The 21489-nt window shown below is 47.8% G+C and overlaps 1 protein-coding gene across 4 annotated transcripts in view; it reads right to left on the reverse strand.

Annotated features, from left to right (window-relative positions):
- The window catches only part of Miro (mitochondrial Rho GTPase), an 88458-nt gene that overhangs the window by 31734 nt on the left and 35235 nt on the right, over positions 1–21489 (reverse strand). For all 4 annotated transcript variants that reach the window (XM_068392008.1, XM_068392007.1, XM_068392009.1 and 1 more), the window contains exons 8-10: positions 20564–20760; positions 17041–17233; positions 15567–15702 (exon numbers count right to left, since the gene is read on the reverse strand). In XM_068392008.1, the coding sequence (XP_068248109.1) occupies positions 15567–15702; positions 17041–17233; positions 20564–20760 (526 nt within the window). The remainder of the gene's footprint in view (positions 1–15566; positions 15703–17040; positions 17234–20563; positions 20761–21489) is intronic.

The following is a 21489-nucleotide window of genomic DNA, read 5'->3' on the forward strand; positions in this document are numbered from 1 at the left end:
GGGACCCTCAGATTCTGAGTCTAGCCAACAACTCAGGAGCGAGCCTGAATGTTGCCTTCCCCTCTTCCTTAGAAAGGGGGGAGTAGTAAGAGACCAAGAAGATTGCTTACACACTGGCCGTGGCCAGAGTGAGCAGAAGACCCAAGGCGGAATACAATCCGAGGCCTGTCGTAAAAGGGTCTTGAGAAGATCTCTTAAAGGACTAAAAGTCCGAGCCATGCTCCAAGTTGGAGGTCTTCCTCCGACTAGGGCAGGGACGATCGTAGCTTCGCATGAGCGAGGATAGATCCAGCGGGCAGGAAAAAGTTATTCCTTTAAGCCTGAAGGTCAGGGAAAGGCTGAGCGACAGGCTTCATTGCCGAGAGCGGAAAGGAGCTTCCTCCCGCCGAAAGGCAATAAGACCGTTATTGCTGGAGAAGAGGCCTCACGGGAAGAGGTATATCTCCCACGGCACCCACCACCTTAGACTCTTCACTTTGCCTGGGAGACCCCTGTGGATGACTATCGCAGATGACGCGACCTCCGTACCGCGACTGTAGCGGGTTGTCTCTTCTAGAGGAGGAAGCGTAGTGTCTCCAGGCATGAAGCCGAAGCGATGCCCCGGTTCGGGAGAGATGTCGCAGTGTGGTTGCTTGAGTAGTCTGCGCCGTGGGAGAAGCTCTCCCGGGAGTTCCGTCAGGGGAAGCAGAGGGTCCAGAAACCGTTCTGCGCATAGTCCCAGTGGAGCTCTCCCATTGAAAGGTTGACAGACAACCTGGTTTTGTTGAGACCCATTGTCCGCAGACAAAAAGGAGGGAAGACGCAGGCGTCGAATTTGTCCCACCATCACCGGAATGCATCTTGCCAGAGTCTCGGGGTCTGAGACTGGGGGTAAGACTAGTGGAAGCTTGAGGTTCCAAGGTGTTGCGATCAGGTCCCCCAGACCATCACTTGCTGGTTACCCAAGGTCAAAGGCCCCTAGGTACACTCTCTCTATGAGGCTCTGCTCGGATAGTCTGAGAGAGACATTCCCCTGCCTGGAATGAGAGAGCCGATGGTGGAATTGAGAGAATCTCAATCATCCCGGTATCTCTACTACAAGATGTGAAGGTGTGAAAATGCGTCCCCTGCTGGTTAGAATGAAGTCGACGCGCAACGGGGCGACTTGGCAGGAGCTGTAGGATCTGAAGAGGGGCCAGACTAAGGCCCTTAAGCCTGCCTGAATGATGGAGAGGTATCCTTCAGGTCTTGACCATAGGCCTGGACCGGAACATGCCCCCCCCCCCCCCTTTCCTTTGACGAGTCCGAGAACCGCATCAAGAATGTGGGGAAAGGACGAGAATATCCACTACCATCAAGAGGCTCCATAGGTCAACACCCATTGCAGGTTTAATAGTTCCGCTGGTCCCATAGGGCCAGGGAGTCCGGTTAAACATTGCCTGAAGCCACCGGGACTTGGATCGCCCCACCTGGAACTTATCCTGAGGCGACCGTTCGGACTATAGACGGGTCAATGAGGAAAGAAGAACTAGGAAACGTTCCAAGGTAGGGCTGAAAGCTCTGCTTGACTGAGAACAGGTACTGCGACTCTCCTCAGTCTTGCCACAGTCAACCGAAAGGAAGGCTCGGAGGATGCGGTAACAGAATCTGGCGTCCCCAGGTGGTCACCCATCCAAGTACCGACGTTGCTTAACCTCGCTGGACGGACGAGAAGCGGGGTTTCCAATGTGGTAAGGCGGTTGACTCAAAATCATGGCCAGATACTCCAGATGTTGAGGCAGAGGAAGAGAAGGCTCCAAGCAAAACACCATGAGCCCACACTCATGGTCACATTCCGGAAGCTAGTCCCGGCGCTGAAGAAGGTCGAAACCCGAGCCTACCGGAGTTGACCAGCCCTCCAAACAGCAGAGGAGGCGGAAGCCTGCACCTGAGCGGCCAAGAGGAAGGCAGGGAGAGTTCTCTGGGGAAACAAACCTGCTATGCCACGGCGGGATAGCCACACTGCATCATAAGCAGGAATACTTGCAGTCTAGGCTGAATTCAACGAGCACCCTGGAAGATGGATGGAATGGAAACTGAAAGTACCCGTCCTTCCGATCCAGGGTTAAAGGAGTCCTGTCGCCTCGTTACCAGTCTGATCGATTCTGCTGGTCTACGCTGGCCGAAGTTTGTTCGACAAACTTGATCAGGACTGAGAGGTCGACTATGGACATCCCCTCTCAGATCCTTCCTTACAAGAAAGGATCGACTGAGGGGACCGGGGGTGAAGCCGTCGATGATCCTAAGGAAGACCTTCGCCTAAGGTATGGATCATTCTGCCCAACCGGGCAACTCTGCTGACGCTATGGCATAGAGGTTCAGAGACACTGAATTCGCTGACAGAGACAGCAGGCGCGATATCCTTGGCTACTCACAGAGATTGTGCGGGAATGGGCATCGGGAAGCTGTCATTCGGATGAGTAACCTTAAGCATCCTCCCAGCGAAAAAACCTGCAATCCTAGAGTTCGTGAACTCCTTTTAGGCCTATGCCCCCCCGGGGGAATCTCCCGTGCCATCTGTTCCTGACAGGAGGAAACTGCAATTGGACACCTTGTCCCAGTTGTCGTAGCCGATAACTTAGGCCGACGTGGTTGAAAGAAAAGGGCGCTGGAGCCCTGCAGAGTCTGGAAGAAAGCGCCTTGGAGGAGTGAAACCGGAAGTCGATTTACTCCGCACAGCAGCTGTCTAAGTCTCTGTCCTTGGGCACAGACAAAACTCTTCTCAAGGATGGAAGGGTGTCTGAGGTCGTCGACCTCCACAGATGAGACACCCGAAGGAAGCCTTCAGTCAGCGCGTCCCGATGGTACAACATCGAGCTTGTCCGCAAGTAGATACTTAACGACGAAAGGCCAAGGTGTCTGAGCTCGAGAGGAGGAAAGTACCCTTGATCTTCCTGTAGCTTCCTTGAACCAAACCTCGGGCCGTAACCGAGGAGGGAAAGAACCTGGTAAGCTCCCAGAGGAAGAGGTAAGTAGTCACCCCTTGTCCGATGGAGAAATCTTGAACGGAAAGCCCCCCCGCCAAAAATCCTTCCAGGGCAGGAGAAGGAGAGAGTACTCGTACAGGAGAGGGGACCCTCGAGACCGACCTCTTGGGAACCAACTTCGCCCTGGGGGAAGTCACCACGAAGTCCACTCCTCTCTTTCTCTTCAGCGTAGGAGAGACAGCCGCTGGTTTGTTACCCTGGCCGGCGAGTACTGGTTTCATAACCCTCATTAACGCCCGTGCCAGCGGACCAAACCATGTCTGCTGCTCCAAGGACACAGAGTCCGAAATCCTCGCTAAGGTGAAAGGGATCGGGCGATCCTTAGGAGTGGACCCGACAGTACCTGCCTGAAAAGAAGGTGGGGAAGAATGCTGTACTGACCTGTCTTCGCCCTGCACTACCAACCTGTGCTTGGATGGAGGTGATCCCGAGTGCCGTCTAGGAGCACGCATCCCTGCTGCTACCACCGGCTGTGGAATTCGCCGCGAACTATGGTCGCGCGAGGGCGAACGGTTGCGCAAAGGCGAACAGTCGCGCAAAGGCGAATGGTCGCGCGGGCGCGCAGGCGAGCGGTCGCGCGGGCGAGCGATCGCGCGGGCGCGCGGGCGAGCGATCGCGCGGGCGCGCGGGCGAGCGATCGCGCGGGCGCGCGGGCGAGCGATCGCGCGGGCGCGCAGGCGAGCGATCGCGCGGGCGCGCAGGCGAGCGATCGCGCAGGCGCGCAGGCGAGTGGGCAGGTAAATGAACACGTGTCCGAGGCGACGAACGCAAGCGATGGCGTGACGGCGAGGGATCGTGCTGCCGCGTAGGTGAAGAAGATTGCTGGCGATAATGACCGCGTGATGGTAAGCGATGGCGAGCAGCATGTGTAGGTGAATGATCGCGTGAAAGGGTGCGATGGTGATCAGCATCCGCAGGAGGGCGATCGTTCAGGGTTGTGCGATGAGGAGCAGCATGCGTAAGCGGGCAATCGTGCAGGGTTGTGCGATGGCGAGCAGCATGCGCAGGTGAATGATCGCGTGAAAGGGTGCGATGGTGATCAGCATCCGCAGGAGGGCGATCGTTCAGGGTTGTGCGATGAGGAGCAGCATGCGTAAGCGGGCAATCGTGCAGGGTTGTGCGATGGCGAGCAGCATGCGCAGGTGAATGATCGCGTGAAAGGGTGCGATGGTGATCAGCATCCGCAGGAGGGCGATCGTTCAGGGTTGTGCGATGAGGAGCAGCATGCGTAAGCGGGCAATCGTGCAGGGTTGTGCGATGGCGAGCAGCATGCGCAGGTGAATGATCGCGTGAAAGGGTGCGATGGTGATCAGCATCCGCAGGAGGGCGATCGTTCAGGGTTGTGCGATGAGGAGCAGCATGCGTAATCAGCATCTGCAGTTGAGGGTCGCGCGATGGCGATCAGCATCCGCAGTTGAGGGTCGCGCGATGGCGATCAGCATCCGCAGTTGAGGGTCGCACGATGGCGATCAGCATCCGCAGTTGAGGGTCGCGCGATGGCGATCAGCATCCGCAGTTGAGGGTCGCGCGATGGCGATCAGCATCCGCAGTTGAGGGTCGTGCGATGGCGATCAGCATGCGCAGGTGAGCTAGTAGCTGGCGAACCATGTTCCTTCAGAAGTGTTGGAGAACGTTGGCGTGCCAGCTGTAACACACGTGGGCGATCCGGAGATCGCTGGCGAGCTGATGATCGCTGACGAGCTGATGATCGCTGACGAGCTGATGATCGCTGGCGAGCTGATGATCGCTGGCGAGCTGATGATCGCTGGCGAGCTGATGATCGCTGACGAGCAGAAGGCTACGCGTGGAAGCCTGCGCAAAGAAGAAGTCCTTGACCCCGACCTGAACCGAAGTTCTAGATCGCGAGGGCGAACGTGGGCGCACAGGGCACGTAACAGGAACCGCAGGGAAGATCATCTTGAAAGCGCTGACGAACAGGAGAGCGCTGATGAGCAGAAGGGCGCGCAGGGAAACCCTGACACGCAAGGGAAGAACCCCGTGGGGGCAACCCTTTGCCCCGAAGGAATCGTTGTCCGCCGGGAGACTGATGTCCGTCGGAAGACCGCTGTCCGTCGGGCAGACCGTTGTCCGTCGGGAAGACCGTTGCCCGTCGGAAGACGAGATCAGACTGCTGTCCATCTGCACCAAGGCGGAAGATCGAGAAAAAAGGAGTGTAGGCTGCAAACGGAGATCCAAAAGGGCGCCTCAAGCACCCTTATAGGGAGATGAGAGGCCCTTACGACGAGGCGGACGGAGGGCCTTACGGCGAGGGAGGCCAACAGCAACAGCAACAGAAGAAACCTCCGAAGAGGAGTCTCTATGAGTGTACTCTCTCGCGAACGAAAGAGAAACACTTCGAGGAAGAGACTGGTCAGCCAGTGACCTAAAAGGAGCAATCCTCCGAAGAGGAGCTCCTGCAGTTGCCCAGCCCCTTGAGCGAAACTGCAGGTGCGACCGCTCAGCACCAAGAGCATAGTCGCACGAAAAAAAGGCAAGAGAAGAACCCCCCAAAAGGGGAAAAACTCAAGCCTGGACAGGAAAAACTTCCCTCGGAAGGAAAGTTATCCGCCCAAGGAGGCAAGCCTCCTGACTGTTCTAAAATGAACTGGAGAGCTGTCCGTCGACACGGGAGTACTACCAGTAGAAGGAGACACGCCCCTGACGAAAATACAAGGGGGGAGGCAGCAACAGCCGAATCCCCAGGACTCAACCAGACAGCTCACACCGTTGCTATATTACAGAAACGAACTAGATCGGTAACTGTAAAAAAATAAAACAAATAATATTAGTACACATTCATTCCCCCGGGAAGGCTCCGAAGAGGAATCCCGAGGGAAAGGAACAAGAATTACACAACAGGCACGTGCCCTCACAACCACTTACACTCGCGGAAGGAGAGCTGTAACCAAAACAGAATTATAACAATTATAATTATGTAACTATGTAATTATGTAATTAAAAAATGAATGAACACTAAAGAAAGAACGAAAACCCCGAAAGGAATCGTTCTACAAGCTGAAAAAAAACAACTACAATTAGATTCATAACTAATTGATACAAACGTACGTGTAGCAACCCCCACACGGAAAGGAAGCTAGGCTACAAGGGCGTAGTAACACGTAGTAAAAGGGTGAACGACCTCAAGAGAGAGAGAGAGAGAGAGAAAGACATAAGTCAAACTCGATCGCCACCCATAAAATACGCCGTGGTGGCCTAACTGCCGAGGCCTCCACGTAGATATCGTACACTACACACACACATCTGAAAAGGAAACTTACTTATTTCTATACTCAAATATATATACAAACATGAAAACATGTTTACATATATATTGAGTAAAAGAAAAGTAAGCGATTAAGTAAAGACAAAACACACAATGGCTGCCAAGCGAGGACCAAGACAGAGACGTCTGTCACAGTCCGAGCCAAAAGTGAAAGTGAGTATTCACGTGTGTGTGAGGGGGAGGAGGGGTAGCTAGCTACCACTCCCCTACCCCCCCGCTAACTAGCGCGGGGGGTAATACACCCTCGTTAAATTCTAATGGCTCGCCATTTCAGCTACGCTAAAAGTAATAACCCTTTGTAAATAGCGTGGTTTGTATTTCGGTTACGGAACAAACTTGATTATGGTATCTTTTCTTGACTAGAACTCATTTACTGCTTAATACCATTTACCATTACATGTATTTTAATAAAAGATAAAACATTAAAGTTAAATTTTAGACTTTATGTTACAGTATCTAAATACACCACATTAGTTTGTAATAGCAACTCAACCCAAATATCTCATAGCAATCTCAACACATCTTGAACTCTCTCTTAACAATGGGTACTCAAGTTCTCCTTGACAACCTAACTTTGCAAACAGTGACCCACTGGAAAGGAATCTCCTTAAGAGGTGTAGAGGCTAGACAGCTTAAATCCAGCTGATCATGAATGAACACTCTCCTTGTCATTAAAAATGTCTTTATGTCAGCTTTTCCTATAATGGTATTGAGTTGTGGAGTGAGTTTTCTTCATTTTAGTCTACCTTGCCTGAATTCCTTTCAGGTCTAGGTCTTTAGACTAGACTCCCTGCCCTTGTGAAATAATTATACTACACAAACAGATACTCTGCATGGAAAGCTAACATCTACTTAACGCTAAAATGTAAGGCAATTACAACACTTCATCAGTGATTCTACAAAATAAAAAATCCAACCTTACTGGTATATGAATTATAACTTCTCTAATTTATTATTAGTTAACACTGATGAAAATACCTGTCACTATTTACAACTGCCTAATTTGAAGCAAGTAATCACTGCAAGTAATAATACCAATTTAAAAAAACATGTATACAGCAGTACAATACCATATTAAGTTATTATCATGTTAATTCCTAATCATTCAATTAATTTCTGAACCAATATAGTACAGGCTTATTTTTCTGATTTATACAAGTGAATCTAATGATAGTGTAAAATATGACAAATTCGAAGATAATTTGTATTTTTCCTAACCATACAAACCTTAGCTATTTACAGAGGGGGTTACCTTTTAGCGCAGCTGAAATGGCGAGCCATTAGAATTTAACGAGGGTGTATTACCCCCACGCTAGTTAGCGGGGGGGTAGGGGAGTAGTAGCTAGCTACCTCTCCCCCCCTCACACACAGATGAATGCTCACTTTCACTTAGAGGTAGGACTTGTCTTGGGGGACAGGGCTGGCGGGCAAATATGTGTAAATAGCTAAGGTTTGTATGGTTAGGAATAATACAAATTATCTTCGAATTTGTCATTTGTTCCGTAACCGAAATAAAAACCACGCTATTTACAGAGGGTGACTTACCCCTTAGGTAGGGTGGAAAGTCCCCAGCCATACTGGCTTTGGCTTTACCCGGGGACTCAGAATCCGAGTGAGTCGCACTCGAGAAAAGGAGTCCCTGCACCTCACAAGTTCCTTGCTCCGCAAGGAACCATGTGGCCTACGTAAGCTTGTGTGTGAAGGAAGAAGTGTGACCCGTCCTAGGCAGTTGACCTGGAGTTCCAGAAGGAACTCTGGGTTAGGACGTTCCCAATACCACCTCGTCAGGGTATGGGGGACGCGACAGTATTGACTCAATACTTGGAACACAAGGAAGCATGGTTTACCTGCAGAGGTTCGAGGTCAGCTATGCAGAGACCAGGATGCTGCTTCCCCGTAGAGGGGATGATGAAGAAAGAAGTAAGGGCCAGACATACTTCTTTCGTTCATGCAGACTAAAACCTGATAACAATGCCCTCAACCTTCTGCTACCTGTCCAAAAAGGAGCCTGAGGTTAGACCAGCTGTTGTGTAGCCACCACAGAGCGATAGAAAACGTATCGAGACTCCTGTGGGTCACGCCCTGCAGGAAGCGGGCTGCGAAGGTCATTAGACGCTTCCAGACTCCAGCTTGAAGCACCTGCGTCACAGAGTAGTATTACTCGAAGGCGAGGGACGTTGCGATGTATCCAACATCGTGCTGTAGGGCGACGTGACGGGGGAGGGTCTGGAGACAGGTCGAGATGAATGTCCTTGAGTCCGGGCTGAAGAGGTATACTGGTGACTCTCCCCCATGTCCTCCTTGTGCTCCCAAATCGGCTGCAACTGAGGACAAACTGCAGCTGTTCCCAGCGCTAACCTCTCGATTCCTTTACTGGCAAGAAAGAGAAGGTCTTGGGACATCAGATACAGAATGGAGACTCGAAATCTTGAATGAATCGGACCGAAGGGCCGGGACCCCCAGATTCTGAGTCTAGCCAACAACTCAGGAGCGAGCCTGAATGTTGCCTTCCCCTCTTCCTTAGAAAGGGGGGAGTCGTAAGAGACCAAGAAGATTGCTTACACACTGGCCGTGGCCAGAGTGAGCAGGAGACCCAAGGCGGAATACAATCCGAGGCCTGTCGTAAAGGGTCTTGAGAAGATCTCTTAAAGGACTAAAAGTCCCAGCCATGCTCCAAGTTGGAGGTCTTCCTCCGACTAGGGCAGGGACGATCGTAGCTTCGCATGAGCGAGGATATATCCAGCGGGCAGGAAAAAGTTATTCCTTTAAGCCTCAAGGTCAGGGAAAGGCTGAGCGACAGGCTTCATTGCCGAGAGCGGAAAGGAGTTTCCTCCCGCCGAAAGGCAATAAGACCGTTATTGCTGGAGAAGAGGCCTCAAGGGAAGAGGTATATCTCCCACGGCACCAACCACCTTAGACTCTTCACTTTTCCTGGGAGACCCCTGTGGATGACTATCGCAGATGACGCGACCTCCGTACCGCGACTGTAGCGGGTTGTCTCTTCTTGAGGAGGAGGCGTAGTGTCTCCAGGCATGAAGCCGAAGCGACGCCCCGGTTCGGGAGAGATGTCGCAGTGTGGTTGCTTGAGTAGTCTGCGCCGTAGGAGAAGCTCTCCCGGGAGTTCCGTCAGGGGAAGCAGAGGGTCCAGAAACCGTTCTGCGCATAGTCCCAGTGGAGCTCTCCCATTGAAAGGTTGACAGACAACCTGGTCTTGTTGAGACCCATTGTCCACAGACAAAAAGGAGGGAAGACGCAGGCGTCGAAGTTGTCCCACCATCACCGTAATGCATCTTGCCAGAGTCTCGGGGTCTGAGACTGGGGGGAAGAATAGCGGAAGCTTGAGGTTCCAAGCTGTCGCGATCAGGTCCCCCAGACCAGTACTTGCTGGTTACCCAAGGTCAAAGACCCCCAGGTACACTCTCTCTACGAGGCTCTGCTCGGATAGTCTGAGAGAACATTCCCCTGCCTGGAATGAGAGAGCCGATGGTGGTATTGAGAGAATCTCAATCATCCCGGTATCTCTACTGCAAGATGTGAAGGTGTGAAAATGCGTCCCCTGCTGGTTAGAATACGCCAGAATCATGAAGTCGACGCGCACAGGGCGACTCGGCAGGAGCTGTAGGATCTGTAGAGGGGCCAGACTAAGGCCCCTAAGCCTGCCTGAATGATGGAGAGGTATCCTTCAGGTCTTGACCATAGGCCTGGACCGGAACATGCCCCCCCCCTTTCCTTTGACGAGTCCGAGAACAGCATCAAGAATGTGGGGAAAGGACGAGAATATCCACTACCATCAAGAGGCTCCATAGGTCAACACCCATTGCAGGTCTAATAGTTCCGCTGGTCCCATAGGGGCCAGGAAGTCCGGTTAAACATTGCCTGAAGCCACCGGAACTTGGATCACCCCACATGGAACTTATCCTGAGGCGACCGTTCGGACTATAGACGGGTCAATGAGGAAAGGAGAACTAGGAAACGTTCCAAGGTAGGGCTGAAAGCTCTGCTTGACTGAGAACAGGTACTGCGACTCTCCTCAGTCTTGCCACAGTCAACCGAAAGGAAGGCTCGGAGGATGTGGTAACAGAATCTGGCGTCCCCAGGTGGTCACCCATCCAAGTACCGACGTTGCTTAACCTCGCTGGACGGACGAGAAGCGGGGTTTCCAACGTGGTAAGGCTGTTGACTCAATATCATGGCCAGATACTCCAGATGTTGAGGCAGAGGAAGAGAAGGCTCCAAGCAAAATACCATGAGCCCACACTCATGGTAAGCATCCGGAAGCTTACCATGAGCCCACACTCATGGTAAGCATCCGGAAGCTTGTCCTGGCGCTGAAGGAGGTCGAACCCGAGCCTACCGGAGTTGATCAGCCCTCCAAACAGCAGAGGAGGCGGAAGCCTGCACCTGAGCGGCCAAGAGGAAGGCAGGGAGAGTTCTCTGGGGAAACAAACCTGCTATCCCATGGCGGGATAGCCACACTGCATCATAAGCAGGAATACTTGCAGTCTAGGCTGAATTCGACGAGCACCCTGGAAGATGGATGGAATGGAAACTGAAAGTACCCGTCCTTCCGATCCAGGGTTTAAGGAGTCCTGTCGCCTCATTACCAGTCTGATCGATTCTGCTGGTCTACGCTGGCCGAAGTTTGTTCGACAAACTTGATCAGGGCTGAGAGGTCGACTACGGACATCCCCTCTCAGATCCTTCCTTACAAGAAAGGACCGACTGAGGAGGCCGGGGGAGAAGCCGTCGATGATCCTAAGGAAGACCTTCGCCTAAGGTATGGATCATTCTGCCCAACCGGGCAACTCTGCTGACGCTATGGCATAGAGGTTCAGAGACACTGAATTCGCTGACAGAGACGGCAGGCGCGATATCCTTGGCTGATCACAGAGATTGTGCGGGAATGGGCATCGGGAAGCTGTCATTCGGATGAGTAACCTTAAGCATCCTCCCAGCGAAAAACCTGCAATCCTAGAGTTCGTGAACTCCTTTTAGGACTATGCCCCCCCGGGGGAGTCTCCCGTGCCATCTGTTCCTGACAGGAGGAAACTGCAATTGGACACCTTGTCCCAGTTGTCGTAGCCGATAACTTAGGCCGACGTGGTTGAAAGAAAAGGGCGCTGGAGCCCTGCAGAGTCTGGAAGAAAGCGCCTTGGAGGAGTGAAAACGGAAGTCGATTTCCTCCGCACAGCCGCTGTCTAAGTCTCTGTCCTTGGGCACAAACAAACTCTTCTCAAGGATGGAAGGGTGTCTGAGGTCGTCGACCTCCACAGATGAGACACCCGAAGGAAGCCCTCAGTCAGCACATCCAGATGGTACAACATCGAGCTTGTCCGCAAGTTAGATACTTAACGACGAAAGGCCAAGGTGCCTGAGCTCGAGAGGAGGAAAGTACCCATGATCTTCCGGTAGCTTCCTTGAACCAAACCTCGGGCCGTAACCGAGGAGGGAAAGAACCTGGTAAGCTCCCAGAGGAAGGGGTAAGCAGTCACCCCTTGTCCGATGGAGAAATCTCGAACGGAAAGACCCCCTCCAAAAATCCTTCCAGGGAATGACGGGGAAGGGCTAACCCAGGTTCAGGAAAGAGGAGTGTTGCTCAGATCTCCCTTAAGTTTCTCCTATTCTTGCAAGTGCCATGCTCTGCGTTTACGGGGTGAGGCCGTGTTCTGGAAATACGCTCCAGAAGAACTCGCCAGGCTGGCCATGCTGCGAAAACCCCATTGGGAATCGTGGTCGCAATCGCCCTGGAGCTCGCGCGACGGTAATTCAAAGATTTTCGCGTGGGCGAACGTGGAAGCGCCCATGCGCTGTAACGCAAACGAAGGTGAGCGAAGGAGCGCAGAAGGAGGGCGAGCGTGGTAGGAAGGGCGAGCGTGGTAGAAAGGGCGAGAGCTGGTGGTCGGCGAGCGATAACCCATAGACGAGCAATGGATACTGCAAGAAATAAGCCGACGTTTGTGCGAAGAAACACTGTAGGTTCGCGCGACGGAACACCATCTGTCCGCGCGATGGAAAACCGTTGGTTCGCGCGTGGGCGAACATTGGAGAGCATGGGCGCGGACGCGCATGAGCGTAGACGTGCAGGCACGTGGGCGTGTGGGCGCGCAGGCGAATGGTCGCGCGCGCGCGCGCGGGCGAGCGGTTGCGGGGGCGAGCGGTCGTGAGGGTGGGCAGGTGGATGAGCGCGAGTCCGAGGAGGCAAACGCAAGCGTTAGCGCGATGGCGAGGAAACGCGCTGCCGCGTGGGCGAGTAAGACCGCTGGCGATATGGATCAACAAGCGATCGGTGGTGAGCTGGTGAGCGCTAACGCGCAGGTTGGCGATGGAGCGTTGTGTTATGCCGACGCGATGGTCGAGCAGCATGCGCAGCTGAGCGATCGTGCGTTAGCAAGCAGTATGCGAAGGTGAGCGATCTCGAGCAGCATGTGCAGGAGGGCGATCGTGCGATGGTGATCAGCATGCGCAGGGTCGCGCGATGGTGATAAGTATGCGCAGGGTTACGCGATGGTGATCAGCATGCCAGGGTCGCGCGATGGCGATCAGCATGCGCAGGTGGGCGGTCGCGCGATGGCGAGCAGCATCTGCAGGTGGGCGATCGCGCGATGGCAAGCAGCATCCGCAGTTGAGGGTCGCGCGATGGCGAGCAGCATCCGCAGGGTAGACGATAGCGCGATGGTGATCAGCATGCGCAGGGTCGCGCGATATTGATCAGCATCCGCAGGTGTGCGGTCGCGCGATGGCGATCAGCATCCGCAGTTGAGGGTCGCGCGATGGCGATCAGCATCCGCAGTTGAGGGTCGCGCGATGGCGATCAGCATCCGCAGTTGAGGGTCGCCCGATGGCGATCAGCATCCGCAGTTGAGGGTCGCGCGATGGCGATCAGCATCCGCAGTTGAGGGTCGCGCGATGGCGATCAGCATGCGCAGGTGAGCTAGTAGCTGGCGAACCATGTTCCTTCAGAAGTGTTGGAGAACGTTGGCTGTAACACACGCGGGCGATCCGGAGATCGCCGAGAGACAGGTGATCGCTGGCGAGCTGATGATCGCTGACGAGCAGAAGGCTACGCGTGGAAGCCTGCGCATAGAAGAAGAGTCCTTGACCCCGACCTGAACCGAAGTTCTAGATCGCGAGGGCGAACGTGGGCGCACAGGGCGCGTAACAGGAACCAACAGGAACAGCAGGGATGATCATCATGAAAGCGCTGACGAACAGGAGAGCGCTGATGAGCAGAAGAGCGCCTGTGCGCTAACACTGAGCAGGAGCAGGAGAGAACACAGAAGGGCGCGCAGGGAAACCCTGACACGCAAGGGAAGAACCCCCGTGGGAGGCAACCCTCTGCCCCGAAGGGATCGTTGTCCACTGGGAGACTGATGTCCGTCGGAAGACCGCTGTCCGTCGGGAAGACCGTTGCCCGTCGGAAGACGAGATCAGACTGCTGTCCATCTGCACCAAGGCGGAAGATCGAGAAAAAGGAGTTGTAGGCTGCAAACGGAGATTCAAAAAGGCGCCTCAAGCACCCTTATAGGGAGAAGAGAGGCCCTTACGACGAGGCGGACGGTGGGCCTTACGGCGAGGGAGGCCAACAGCAACAGCAACAGAAGAAACCTCCGAAGAGGAGTCTCTATGAGTGTACTCTCTCGCGAACGAAAGAGAAATACTTCGTAGAAGAGACTGGTCAGCCAGTGACCTAAAAGGAGCAATCCTCCGAAGAGGAGCTCCTGCAGTTGCCCAGCCCCTTGAACGAAACTGCAGGTGTGACCGCTCAGCACCAAGAGCATAGTCGCACGAAAAAAAGGCAAGAGAAGAACCCCCCAAAAGGGGAAAAACTCAAGCCTGGACAGGAAAAACTTCCCTCGGAAGGAGTTACCCGCCCAAGGAGGCAAGCCTCCTGAGAGTTCTAAAATGAACTGGAGAGCTGTCCGTCGTCACGGGAGTACTTCCAGTAGAAGGAGACACGCCCCTGACGAAAATACAAGGGGGGAGGCAGCAACAGCCGAATCCCCAGGACTCAACAAGACAGCTCACACCGTTGCCATATTACAGAAACGAACTAGATCGGTAACTGTAAAAAAATAAAACAAATAATATTAGTACACATTCATTCCCCCGGGAAGGCTACGAAGAGGAATCCCGAGGGAAAGGAAACAAGAATTACACAACAGGCACGTGCCCTCACAACCACTTACACTCACGGAAGGAGAGCTGTAACCAAAACAGAATTATAACAATTATAATTATGTAACTATGTAATTATGTAATTTAAAAATGAATGAACACTAAAGAAAGAACGAAAACCCCGAAAGGAATCGTTCTACAAGCTGAAAAACAAAAAACAACTACAATTAGATCCATAACTAATTGAGACAAACGTACGGCGTAGCAACCCCCCCACACGGAAAGGAAGCTACAAGGGCGTAGTAACACGTAGTAAAAGGGGGAACAACCTCAAGAGAGAGAGAGAGAAAGACATAAGTCAAACTCGATCGCCACCCATAAAATTACACCGTGGTGGCCTAACTGCCGAGGACTCCACGTAGATATCGTACACTACACACACAACTCTGAAAAGGAAACTTACTTATTTCTATACTCAAATATATATACAAACATGAAAACATGTTTACATATATATTGAGTAAATGAAAAGTAAGTGATTAAGTAAAGACAAAACAAACAATGGCTGCCAAGAGAGGACCAAGACAGAGACGTCTGTCACAGTCCGAGCCAAAAGTGAAAGTGAGCATTCATAGCGTGGTTTGTATTTCGGTTACGGAACAAACAGTATTTGTCATGGGGCACTTTAGAAAATGTGCAAATTTTTCCAGCAAATACTTTCCTGATAAGTATAAAGTTGTGATTACAAAGAATTGGTTTACTTTGTAATTTCTATAGTAATACCCCTAATATACATCTGGCTTTATATATGTTTGCACATTTATCATAGCAAGCTATGGAAACATCTGGCACCTCCACAATGTAGTGAAGACATGTGCAAAGGAAATATTATATATACCTAGGGTACATCTAAATGACTTTAATATCATTCTTTTAAATTTCACTGTAGTATATAATGTCCATAAATTTACTCAACACTTCAGGTATTTTGCCAATAAGTAATAGACATGTACCAGCTTCATTATAGAGTACCCATGTTTTTTAGCTTGCTGTAGAGGAGACCAAACCTCAAGAAGCTAATTGTAAAGTATACTGCAAAATAATTAACATATGATCTGTAAATTCTATAAAAAAAAAAAAAAAGTAGAAAATCCGACTCATACCTGTAATGGCCGATAATTGGTTGTCATCTCCTGTCCCACAGTATCCTAAATATGCCAAATATTCTAGTGTTCTTTGTACATCTAGTAAAGTCCATAAAGTCCACTGAGCTAAATAACCTTGCAGGGTAATCCAACCCTGTAAAAGTACAATGATGTTAAAAATCCATTTCTCAATTTCATAATTGAACAATTGTTAAATTATCTTCAAGTTACAATGATTTAATTCTAAAATAATGTCACAACAATAATTCCTCCTCCCTTTGAATAACCTAATACCTCTTGCACAAAACATCCCTAAAATTCGATGCAATGCATCTCTAACAATTCCAAATGTTCATGTATGCAGTATGCAGCCCTTCTTTGACTAAACCCACACTGTTACTTACCCAAGATTCTTTCTGAAATCTACTTCCTGCATCAGAATCTTAGTACATACCTTGCCAGATAGAGATGTATTATACCCCTATTCTTTTTAAATTAACCTCTACCTCACTTCAATTTAAAAAAAGAATTATTTATCTAATTTTCTTGACATAAAATACATACCCTGGTCAGTTAACTGCTACCACACAAATACATATCATTTGTAATCCCTTCAATTACAGACAACTTTAGCCGTCAAACTGCTTAATTACTGTTATTACATGCTCCAAAAGTAATTTTAACTGGCAATTTAATATACAAAACTAAAGAAAAATAATAATGAAGTAAAAATTCTACCCATATCATTCATCAAAAACTTGGATGGTCTCTCCTAAATTGTTAAATTCCATAGGTGTAATCTTTCAATCTTTAATGATACAAGAACCCTTTCCTCCCATAAAATGAGGTCCCCCTCTTTATCTAAACCGAAGCAAATGTCTTTTGCAATCTCTTCCCTTAAGTTGCATGGCCTCTTTTGGGCCTTTACTACCACAAGAAACCCATCTATCGAGTCCAATTAAGACCTACATATCAAACAAACTAAATTTCAAACTTGAATGCTAAGAAATATGACATCCCATAAGGAAAAATACCCCTTCAGGCAGATTGCCACCAGCGAGCATCTATCAATTCAGGTCAATTGTGAAATCTTGACTCCCTGGCTACACTCATAACCAAACTTTCCATTTCAGCATACTTGGACAAAGCAACTTACTTTTGATCTAACCAGTGCACATAAAGACTGTCATGATTCCTCAACAGCCACTAGGAATTATGGAAATTAAGTTTTTTAAATGCATATCCTTTTTAACTTAATGCTCAAGAGATTCCAAAAAACAGCAGCAACCTTTTAATGTCAAATCTTTCACAGAGAACAATATATTTTAATTAGATACTTGGATAAAACAATGATTTATTCTACAGGATTAAAATTCAATATCAAACACAAAATTAGCATTAAATAAAGAACAAGCACAGTCAAACTAAAAACACAAAGTAACTCAACTAATATCAAAATCAAAATATAGCTACAGTATGTAATTAAACCAACCTTATCATTAGTATGTACAGAATAGAAAACGTCAGGAGACCAAGGCATCACAGGACAGGTACTAAACAAATCAACTAATTCCTGGGGATTTAGGGCACTGTCCTGATCTTGATCGTATTTTTCAAAGAGTCCTACGAGAAAGGCATACCCCGCATGGTTTAGTTCCGTTGTGCAGCCAGGTGGGACACGCAACCTAATAACCGAAACATTCAAGATAGTTTAACAAATAGGAAAATGTATAAAAAGGTAAACCTAAACTTATCCAAAAATATTTCACCCAAGGGAAGAAAATAAAAGTTTTCATAGGTAAAAACCACAGTCTTAATATTCTATCAACCTTTATACAGTTCCTAAGTAGTAAATTTGGGATGCATAGCCCAACTTGGCTGCTTTCAGTTACATAATTTCCTCAGAAATACAGCAAGTTAGAGTTATCTAACCCTTGGCTAGTTATGGGGTGAAAATACTCTTTCCTTCCCAGAGTTTTTTAAGTATAAAATGCTTGCAATTATTTTGAAAAAAAAAAAAGTAAGCAATTCTAATAAAACACAATTTCCTATTTGGAGTAATCATGCTATGTAAAAAGGAGAATATTTCAAAACTAAAAGGGTCAACTTAATTATTACAATTAAATGTGATGATAACTTTGCTCTCCTTGTGGTGTGAAAGATTAGCTCTTTATAACAGGATATAACCCTTATCTCTAACCAACCTGCTCAGTTTAAATTTTCATATTCAAATTAATTTCTTGTCTCCAACAGGAAAGCATAGACAAAGAACCTTAGCATTATGGAAAGGACTGCAAATAATAAAGGGATTTTGACGAAGGAAAAATCTATTTCTGGGCGAGAGACCCGTGCCACCCAGTGATAGCAGGTATACCAACCTGCCAGACCCACGATTGATATGATCACCTAGCACTTCACTGACCCTATGTTATGTTGGTAGCCCTGCCTACTCCCAGCAGCCCTATGTTATGTTGGTAGCCCTGCCTACTCCCAGCGCCGTCAGGCTTGATTTCTCCTGTCTCGTGTTCGCTCCCTCGTTTGTTTTACGATTGATGTTTAACTATGTTATTATTATTATCATCCAGCATGCCTTCCTATCTTATTTTACCATACGTTATGTTTATTATAGTGTTATTAGTCCTTCCGCGTGATCATATCAATCGTGGGTCTGGCAGGTTGGTATACCTGCTATCACTGGGCGGCACAGGTCGGAGCCCAGAAATATAGTTTCCAGCTCATTTAAAATTCTAAGGGACATTTTTAGTGTAAATTTACTTTTGAAAATCCAGTCCGTTTCTTCTTCAATTGGATAAAAACTGGTATACAGTAATCCCTCGCCATATCGAAGTTCATCTATCACTGATGTTTTAATTCATCACAAATAAATCTATTGGTGGAATTCTCATTATATCGTGGGTTTCTGCTGGTCAATACAAATTTATATTTCTATGATAATTATTTTTGTGGTAGACATAGTAATTTCTGGTCCTAAAAATTATTACATTAAATTAATAGATAAAAAAACTACAAGTATTGCATTATAAAACACACAATCCCCTTCTACTGGACTGTACAACAAAAACTTTGGACAGGGTCATGAGGACCTTCATGCAAGACTATTGTATTGCTGCCAGGCATATGACGAAGTAAAACCTTAGGTGTTGGCTACCTAGATTCAGATATTTGGATATATATGGTCTCCCAAACAAAGTATTTGGAAAGAAATGTAATCTCTCTCTGAAATAGATGAAAAAGTGTTACTGTACATGTAAATAGCAACAATGACTTGTGGTATCTGTAGAAGGTTAGCTTCATTTCTCATGCTAACCCCTACAGAGTACATTATGGAGCAGAGTGGTAGCTCAGTTTAAAAATCTAATTAGTTCAGAAAGCGTTAATAGTATCTCCTGCTAACTAGCTTCTCACTAATTTAGAGGAGCAACAACTTTTCAACATTATCAACAACGCATGGTCATTTCTTCATCAATGTCAGCACCCCTTTTACAACATCAGTTGCCTTGATTTTTGTTTTTTTCTTAAACATTTCACAAATAGTAGATGTTGTACAACTACATTTTTGCCAGGTCTGCCACACATATTTCATTCATGTTTCTCACCTTCACAGTAATTATCATGTTACTATCATTTTAAGTATCTTGGGGGCCATTGTCTAGATGAGGTACTGTACTGTTGCTGTTAATGTGATGGTGAACAATAGCAATCATAATTCAAGGATGAACATGTCGAAAGACAGTCGCGCCATTACTATAGATGCCCTAAGTCTCTAGTCTCTCCAAAGGCTAAATGACTGTCAATGCAGAAACTGGGGGATTAATGGGGAAAGGAGACAGACTCGCAGAATTGAGCGCATAGAATCTCCTTTGAAGAGAGAGTGTGGGAGGCAGTATCTTGCTTGATCGGCAGACTCAAAATAAATCATCAAGACGGGATATCTAAGAATCCACTCTGTCCAAGCCCAAGTAAGCAATTTCTGATCATGGCAACTGATGCAAGGTCCTTGTTCCTTGAAGGATGCTGAAATTCCAATTAAAGACCCTCAAACACACATTCACATTAGCCTCTCCAAGGTCACTGCAATTGCTAATGAGTGCAAATGCATCGAGAAGCAAAACTCAAGTCTTAGGATTCTCTGCCTCTGGCAGCGCTGGACCGGAGTAAGGCGCGATAGGCCTTCCCTTCAGAAACAGGCCTGCTTTTAGCAGTCAAGCCTAAGAGAATGATGAAGTACAGTGAAGCATACCTGAGAGTCTGAGGAGCATGGGGGAGCATTTACAAGAACATAAAAGCGAGGACACCAATAGCAGGTTTCTATCAATCCACCACGAGCAAATTTTTTTCTCAGAGAGACTAGGTCTCTATCTCTTTCACATGCAAAAGTGGGATCAGTCAGTCTTACATGATTCCTATTCATTGGTCTCCCTGGACTTCAACGATATCTTCCCCCTCTTCTTAGTACTGTAGAAGCAGCGTCTGAATAATCTAATAAAGACATAATCCTGTCACACACTTGTGGTTTCCCTGGATAACAACTCTAAATCCTGTTATTTTCATTTAATTCATCCTGGTTTACACAAACACTACAGTTTGTCTGCACACTTATCCACTTATTTAAAAAGAGAAAGCAAAAATATTAAAACAGCCAAAATTAAAGGGACAGCAAGAGTAAGTTTGTATTTCTTGTGGCCGAAGTCAAAATTGAGTGCCTAGTTGACTGAAAGGAGACTGAAAGCAAAGCAGGGCTTACCCGTCACTTGTCAGTAGTTATAACTACCTTCGTAAATTTTTAATGACCGTTCAATCTTCGCTGAAATCCTATTCTTATCAGGGGACGATGGTTTGTTGCTATCAAGAGATAATAGTTTGTATTCATGTATGAACAAACTTTATAACTGGTAAAATCAGTGTTCATCAATAAAACCATAAATTCTAAATAAACATACTGTAAAATCTAGGGTTTTTTATCCAAGTAAAAATTAAGTTATACTACAACTTACGGAGGGAAAAGATAATCTTTAGACAGCTGGAGGTTGTCGTTGTACCCAAATCTCCTTAACACCGTCCAAGTAGTTTCATGACGTCCTCGCTGTATGAACAACCGATGAAGAAAGAGAAAACCTCGCAATGTAAGGCAATCTGCATGAACCCCATCAGATACATTCCTCTGTACAACTGTCTTCAGTTCTTCAAGGGCCTAATAAAAATAATACGTAAAAGTTAGGAAAAAATTCACAATGCTGTGATTCACCATCAATAACTTCATCTTACTTATGACACAGAGAAACAAAAACCGATTTAACACTCAGATCTGAACAAAGCATGGACTACAATTAGTCAAAATCCCTTCACCCGGATGGAGAACTTGTCTCTCGCTTGTGATTAAATCATTAACCTACGGTATTTGCATACAGTAGAAGTTAATTGCGAATTAATTTTCAAAGAGGGTGAATAAAAGAAAATTCTTGTAAGCTAAAAGGTTAGTATACTATATAGTATATGAATAACTGATTGGGATAATAATAGCTTTTTTGCTTGCGTTTCAACTTTTGTACGATATTAAACAATTACCATATCAGTTAAAAATAACGTTAAGTAGAATATGACTGATATATTATGACTGTACATTACCTACAAAATTGGAAGAAAAAGTCAATCATTTCCTAACCCTTGTAATCAAGCATCATAAAGGTATAGAACTCTATGGATCAACAAACTACATAATGTGGCAGTTATAGTAGAAGGAATTACTGTTATAGGGGAGGGTCCTTCGCTGGTGACAAAAAATAAGTTCACCCTGTAGGAAGTGAACTTCCCCAAAACATTAAAGAGGAATTCAGAACTACAGTCTTCTCATCCAAAAAGCAGACATGGGGAAAATTAGAGGTATGTCTAGTGTTTGGACTTATCTTATGTGAAGAAAGAC

Source organism: Palaemon carinicauda, chromosome 18 (genome assembly GCF_036898095.1).
Source record: "Palaemon carinicauda isolate YSFRI2023 chromosome 18, ASM3689809v2, whole genome shotgun sequence".
In the NCBI taxonomy this organism is placed as follows: domain Eukaryota; kingdom Metazoa; phylum Arthropoda; class Malacostraca; order Decapoda; family Palaemonidae; genus Palaemon; species Palaemon carinicauda.